The sequence below is a fragment of the Eurosta solidaginis genome, chromosome 2 (genome assembly GCF_040869045.1).
Source record: "Eurosta solidaginis isolate ZX-2024a chromosome 2, ASM4086904v1, whole genome shotgun sequence".
Classification (NCBI taxonomy): domain Eukaryota; kingdom Metazoa; phylum Arthropoda; class Insecta; order Diptera; family Tephritidae; genus Eurosta; species Eurosta solidaginis.
Window position 1 is genome coordinate 4722944 of NC_090320.1, and position 7587 is coordinate 4730530.

At 44.7% G+C, this 7587-nt stretch overlaps 1 protein-coding gene across 1 annotated transcript; it reads left to right on the forward strand.

Annotated features, from left to right (window-relative positions):
- Positions 1–4299: 4299 nt before the first annotated feature.
- On the forward strand, positions 4300–6388 carry LOC137241936 (uncharacterized). The gene has a single exon (XM_067769294.1). The coding sequence runs from the start codon at positions 4472–4474 to the stop codon at positions 6116–6118; it is 1647 nt and encodes a 548-aa protein (XP_067625395.1). The 5' UTR covers positions 4300–4471; the 3' UTR covers positions 6119–6388.
- Positions 6389–7587: the final 1199 nt, after the last annotated feature.

Sequence of the window (7587 nt, forward strand, 5' to 3'; positions counted from 1 at the left end):
TTGAGGTGATGAAAGTTGGTTTGTCTCCAGAGTTGCATATACTTAGATTGTTACTTATAATAGAATCAAAAAGAGACTCACCCCTACTGTTAATGTCGGTAGAGCCCCAAGCAGTGTGATGTGCATTGGCATCGGCCCCAATTATTATCGGGAACCCTTTACTGTGGGCCTCCCGTACCGCTTTGCAGAGCCGGTCCTGCACAGAAGTTGGGCGATCGTGCGATAGATATGCTGACATCAGCCAGATTGTTTGCCCCTGTAGCTCGAGGCTAATACAGGTAAAGTCCTCGTCGCTAAAAAGAGATAGTAAAATAAATACTAGATTTTTCTTTACTAGAATACAAGATCTGATTCTACCTGTCACGGGCGGTGTCACCAGCCGGTAGTCCTTAGAAAAGAGTCCACAGACCTTGCTGCCAACGACCCAAGGCTCCTGGACTAGAACGACGTCCTCATACGTAGTGCTGAGGCGTAATATTAGGGCAGCCGAGGCTGCCTTAGAATGGTGCAGGTTTCTCTGTAGTACCTGCGCGCCCGTTACGATTTGTTTGTGGCATCGACGTCCATCCTCTGCTGATCCGCATCGTCGGATGCCTCCTCTACGATAGTATCGTCGAATTCGGCATCCGACGGGTCGGATTCCAGCAAAAGCTGCTCGTCCATGCCCGTAAAGAACTGGCCCGCAAACTCAGATACCGAGAGTGTATCGCTCTCGGCATCCGGAGTACTGCGTGCCAGTTCGATATCGGCCCCATGTCCACTCAAGGTGTTGCATGGGTCCGTGAGATTCATTGTGGTGGTTGCGGATTCGCTCGAGGCGGTATCCCCGATCACCAGATCCTCCGGCGCGGTGGCGGTCCCTTCCCCAGTGCCATGGGCAGCAGATCCACTCGGGGTGTTTCTGTCTGACCCCTCGCCCTGCGGTACAGGATCACCCTCGTCCGGTGTTTCCTCCTTCGCACCATCCCGTCGAATTTTCAACGTGATGGAGTAGAAGCCGTAGCTTAATACTCCACCACATTCGTCAACCCAGGGGAGAGAGGCCTCGTTTATGATGAAACCAACATAACGCTGCTTCGCCCTTGTCTTGCCGACCCGGACTATCCTCCAATCGCTCGAAGGTAGCCCCGGATTCGACTCCGCGATGGTATCAAGGATCTCGCCAGGATCCGCTATGCCGTCTGGGACCCAGGCCCAGGCTCTCGGTCTGTTCGGAATTTCTTCCACACCGACCGCATCCAACCTGGCCCCAGGCCACAGCTGTCCTAGCGAAGCTATGGCGAGTTTGTAGAGCTTGCACGAGCGCTCATCGGCGCAGGAAACAAGCTTGACCCTACCCTGGTACCAGCCGGCATCACGGATAGTGGGAGCCGGCCCCGGATGCTTGGTCATGATGTCCTTAAAGATCTTGAGAAGGCCGTTAAGGGCATCCTTCCAGTTATCCGGGGTCATGTTCCCATCCGGGTGACCGCGGTTCAAAACCGCCTGCGTAAAGTTGGCCTTAGCCGCCTCGCTGAAGGTTTTGGTCAGGGCAGGGGGAGTAGAGGCCGAAGGCCGGTGCCTTTTGGGATCGCTCGAGACATTTCCCATAGACCTTTGTCTCTTAAGGGCCGGCATCTTCGGGTCAGAAGTTAGTTTGGTGGCAGAAGAGGAAGGGGTGGGGTTTTTGTTGCTGCTCTTCTTGGCAGCAATAATCTTCCTGGCCCAGGCCAGAGAACTTTTTTGCTCTGCCGTCAACTTGTCGCTGGGAGAGTTGCCAAGTTTCTCAACGATTTTGACGCCATGGCGAATGTTCCGCTGGTTGCGGACCGAAGTTTGTTTCGCTTATTTGCCTTGGAACCCTCAAGGGGTTCAGCCGGCTTGCGAGGTAACTTTGCAGCGGTGGAGGCAGTACTTTTGTCCGTGGAGGATTTAGTGCTGTTACCAGCCACCTGCTGACAAGAGGTGCCAAGGGGTTGTGTAGCGCAATATATAGCTTCTCCAACCCAATTGTCAAACCTCACCTTCGAGCGGCGAATCCCGTTTCACTAACAGACGAGGCTCTGGCGACCCCAAGCTCCTCATGGAACTTGGGGGTGGGGAGGGAGGGATGGCCTGAAGGTTTAATGTGGCCATATAAATCGTTCCCGAGATGGTCGGGCCAGCACCTTAATGGTGCTGTGTTACCGGAGCGTATCGGTTTGTATCCGACAAAGGACCATCACATCGATAACACTCCCCATAGCCTTCGGGGAGTAACCTAATCGCTACAACAACAACAACAACAACAGGTGTCCGGTACGGGCGTGGGACGGGCCTCCTGTGCTTGCTCAGTCGGACGTTGCTTTCCCTCTTTGGGGCAAATCCAGCATAACGTTTGTTTAATATGAAGTACATTTTTTTCTACGTTTTTGCAATTGTTTCCAAAATCGGTCAAATCAGTTAATTTAATACAAATGCGATCATTTTCTCAATAGGTCAAACTTATTTGCAAACATTCCGCAAATGAACTATTATTTTCTCTGCTTTTTTTGCTAGGCTAATGTTTGGAAGTCTAGATGTTTTTGTGACTAAATCACGCAAAAACGGCTGAAAAGATTTATGTGAAATTCGCCTTACAGATAGCTAATAGTGTGAATTTTTGAGATAAGTATCCCCGCTGGAAAAAACTGCCAATCGGGTTCGGATGAAATTAAGCACACACATGGACACCAGGATTGGGATCATTCCCTATTGCCTTTGGGTGACTTCGGAGTTATTTTAGGAATAATGTCTGCACTTCGGAATTCTGTTCGGGATCGTTTCGGAACTTTCGCAGAACTGTTTCGGGATCATATAGAGACTATTTCAGAGCATTAACCCAGAATGTTAAGAATTATTTTGGGACTTTTTTGCTACTGCTTTAGGCATTACTTTAGAACAGAGAGAATGTCTGCAGTATTGTACAGCTGTAGGCAGTAGTATGTTGCCTCTTTTCCTTCGGCGTGGAAGACTGTCTAGAAGCTTGGTTAGGTTACTTCCCCGATCCCTCATAATAGATGACAAATCGGGACCTAGCGAGGTTACGTCATATTCGATAACTATAGAGGTATGATGATGTTTTTTTATAATAAGAGGCTATGGGAGTTGGCATTTAAATTTAGGGCGACTACATTTCTATAGTAGCAACTATATTCAGATAGTATCATTTGCACTGGAAAGAAATGGGGAGATCACTTACTATTTGCCTGGAAATGAGTTATACAAACAGGACTAAAAGCAACTGTGTGGTGGAAGTAGACTACCCTGTAAAATATTATATTTAAGGCTGATCAATAATCTGTCCGAAACTTTCGGTATTCAGGAGGGTATATGAAAGCAATGTTTGGGGGAAGAGCGTGAATTAGGATAGCCATATTTTGTGATGCCAATGCGCATCTTGAAAGTCTTGAATCAACATCAAGCCATGAGATCGTTGGGGAACTGGCAATTCTTACGCGATTTCAGTTCATTAAGGCCACGTATGCATCTCAGCACCGGTTAAAATAGCGCAGCACTAGGTGGCATTTATTGAAGTTTTTTAAAGTGATCTTCATACTTATATATGAGAGATAATATACATATGAAATAAGGCTTTCAGTTACTCTTAAGACGGATATGACAGATTTATGACAGAGAACTTTAACTTCACATCAACGAACTGACGGAGTTGAGTTCTGGGCGGATGGTCAGGCCATTAAACTGTGCAATTCACATCTGCTAAGAGACAAGTGCCTACTACCGGAAAATCAGGAAGTGTGCTCTCTGAAGCGAAGGTATGAATAATTACCGATTACTTTCCGGCCCTGAATTCAACATTCGATCTTTACTTTATTACAAGTGAAAGCCTTAGTAGCGATAGGAGCTCTGACATCTGGTGAGTACCTTTGGGCTTGCTGTGGCTCAAATAGATAAGTGTGGAAACATATTCCGAACCCATCTAACATACCAGTAAAGTAGCTTGTGACACTATTAAACAATGAGTTGAATAAATAAGAAAGTCAAATAAAAAAAAATAACAACTTGAGCAAGAAGAAGAAATGTTAAAGTATCTAAATAGCTGATGCATTTCTTTTGCCGGAAACAAGTTGCTTTACCACTTTGTTACTGACGACAAAGAAGAAAGCTAATTCAATAAAAAAGAAGATCTGTGAAGAGACGAGTATTTTATTCCGAAGCCAATCAATACAAGTTGCGTTTGAGTCGTTGAAAAGAAATAAAAATTCAATAACAAAAAAGCACATTCCCAAGCAACTATTCCAGCCCGTAGTGCTAAGATTTGGAGTAGCGAAGTATTAACTGGCCGCACATAGGCAGCACAGAACAGTTGCGTTTTGAACGCGTGAGAGTTAAGAACGTTCGTTTAACGCGTTTCAATTTTATATGCGTTTAGAATTTTAAAACAAACAAAAAAAAAAAACAAACGTGGCTAAAAATCAGAAAAGTTTACGTGTGAGTATTAAGAAATAAAAAGATGCGTTGCGCGCTGCTTATATTCGTGGCAGTTGTCAGCTCGGCAGCGGGTCATAGATATGGAAATTTGGTGACCTCGGCAGGGTATGCCTTACCTTCTAGTGTCACTAGTGCTGTGGCAGCGACGCGTTTGGGTAGCGAAGAAACTAAATCGGTTGATGCCGCCCCAGTTGAAAACTCTATCTCAACTAAAGAAACACCAGCACCAATAAGCAGCACAACATTAGCCACAACAGCAGCAGTGAATCCAGCCATAATAACTGAAAGTACGGCGGTTGGTAGTGAAAGTAACGTTGGCAACACGACACCCTCCGCACCACAAACAAGTGCTATACCCGCTGCAACTTCAATGGCCGCATCTATTTCTAGTACAGCTAAGCCGCCAACTAAACCTCCCAAAGATGAGGAATTAGCCGCCGAGGCAGCTACTGAGCTGCCACTCTCATCACCGCCAACAGAACTTTCGCTTGAAGACAATGAATCAGACTTGACACAACGTCGCGTTATTACTTACGATCAGCGCCAAGAGGGTCAGTATAATATACGCGCCGATTTGGAGAATTTCATGATTGTACTTATACCACCCAGCGCGTCAGATGGTATCAACCTACTTGATTTAATTACGAAGTCTGCATTCAGACGCAGTTCATTGCGTTCAAAATCGAAGCGTAAGCATTACTCAAATGGTGGTGCTACCAACAAATATCGGAGTGCATTGAAATCATCAGCAGCACGCTTGTCTTCACCAGCTACATTGGATGCACCACGCGGTTATTTAACAGCACCCGCACAATTTGCTCAGACACCATTTGATTCCTTTGTTGGCACACATTCATCAGCTTCAGCTATTCCTATGTTGGGCGCATCGCAGAATCGTATAACGGATTTCATTCAGGGTCGCGCAACTGCACGTTTTGATACTCCCACCAATGCAGAAGATGCTTCGGCTGGATTACATCCTGATCGTCCAGTCGATGTGCTACCACCACCATATCCACTCGCTTATCAACATCTCATAAAACCTTTTCATCTCGAAGCAGAACCAACTGTCATACAAGCTTTGCCACCACCCGAACTGAATGCGGCACCTGCGCATATATCTGGAAATTATCTCGATAGCTACAATCAACTATTGGCTACTGGTCTCTCGGCAAGTAGTACTGCCGCTAAAAGTGATTTGGCTGCAATTTCCACTACTACAGCAGCGGCAATACCTACCAGCACTGGCTACTATCGCCTTTCACGTGCCATACGCGGCGACAATTACCTGGACTCGAATCGTGTCAACTCGCCAAATAGTATACATCGAAGCGACGCCAATTTAGGCCCAATTTATCGCGCAGAACATTCATTAGGTGCTACATATTTGTATCCACCCATCGACACGCCTCGTATTTATTTCAATTCCGAGTCGAATGCTAAAAGTTTTGAGGCGCCTCATGATGCCATAGAGCGTTCTCAACTAGTGGACGATGTCGATGATAATGCACGTGTGGGTGAGATTTATGTGCCGCCACGAGAACTCAAGGATGACATTGAGTGGGAGCAGTTTTTTGATACAATGGTTAAGGAAGCAAATGACTCATTATGTATGCCGGGACAAAGACGTGACAGCTATGGCATGTGTCGCCAAGTTGAAGGCTACTAACGGTGAATTATGGACTGAAATACATTTTTTTATTTAAGTAATAAGTTTAGTTAATTCAAAATGCAATATATTTAAGAATTGATGTTGGAAGACATTTTTCCATGTATTATGTTGACAAGTTTGGGTGCAAACATTTTTTTTAATTTAGTTAATAATTGCGAAATTTCGAATATAAAACCGATAATTCGGTTCGAACAACTAATTTCTATTGTCATCAGTGCAAAGTATTAAATAAATTGAGTGAATAAATGAATTAAATAATTAAATAAATATTTTGAATTATTGTCTTCTCTCTCCTTTTGAAAATTTAAAAGGGCCCAGTTGAGTTCATCAGTCGAGTGCTGATGACTAAAATTTCTTTTATGATGCCAGAAGTTCAAAACTCCTAATATTTTGTTCCGGGGCTACCTAAATATGAGCCTAAGTGACTGCAGAAACAGCATTGTCCTTTTGCTCATAAAATTTTTCCTCTAATAGAGCTGAGCCTAATTTTTTGATAAGGAATCCAGTGCCCCCTTCTTTGGTTCCTAGGAAGAAATAGCTCCGCTTATATCATAAGAAAAAGTGAACTTCCTTCGGGGATGAACTTTTTATATTGGGCAGATGGACAAGGGCAAAATTGGTTGCGAAGCCATTAATAAAGGCTGGTACCTATCATCTAGAAAAATACTTTCGTCTTAACACTCAATTACAAACCTGCATTGCTTGGGCGCTTTTCAATTGTAGCATACTGGATTAGGTCAGAACCTTTACAAACTAATGTTTCTTCAGAGTGTGGCACTCAATGAAAGAATTGGAGCACCCGAGACTATACTGGAACAACGAGGATAGTATAAGAAGTAAACATCGCATAAGATCGTGATGTCAGTTTGCGAGTAGAGAATTCCCAAGTGGAAAAACAATTGTATCATCTTATGAACCTTTTTGTTGTTTGTTTAACTCTGAGTTTTTCACCTAGTTCGTATTACGGCGGCCGCCGTGGTGTGATGGTAGCGTGCTCCGCCTACCACACCGTATGCCCTGGGTTCACACCCGGGGTAAAGCAACATCAAAAAAATTTTAGAAATAAGGTTTTTCAATTAGAAGAAATTTTTTCTAAGCGGGGTCACCCTTCGGCAGTGTTTGGCAAGCGCTCCGAGTGTATTTCTGTCTTGAAAAGCTCTCAGTGAAAACTCATCTGCCTTGCAGATGCCGTTCGGAGTCGGCATAAAACATGTAGGTCCCGTTCGGTCAATTTCCAGGGAAAATCAAGAGGAGCACGATGCAAATGGAAGAGAAGCTCGGCCTTAGATCTCTTCGGAGGTTATCGCGCCTTACATTTTTTTTTTTATTCTTATTTCCGTTCCAAACAGTTGGGATCTACTGCACCACGTGCAACATTGATGTAAGGGCAGATGTAGTTTGATGAGTGATGTTTCAGAGCAGAAATACATTCCAAATTATTTTCCGACCACCTTCGGCATTAGGTT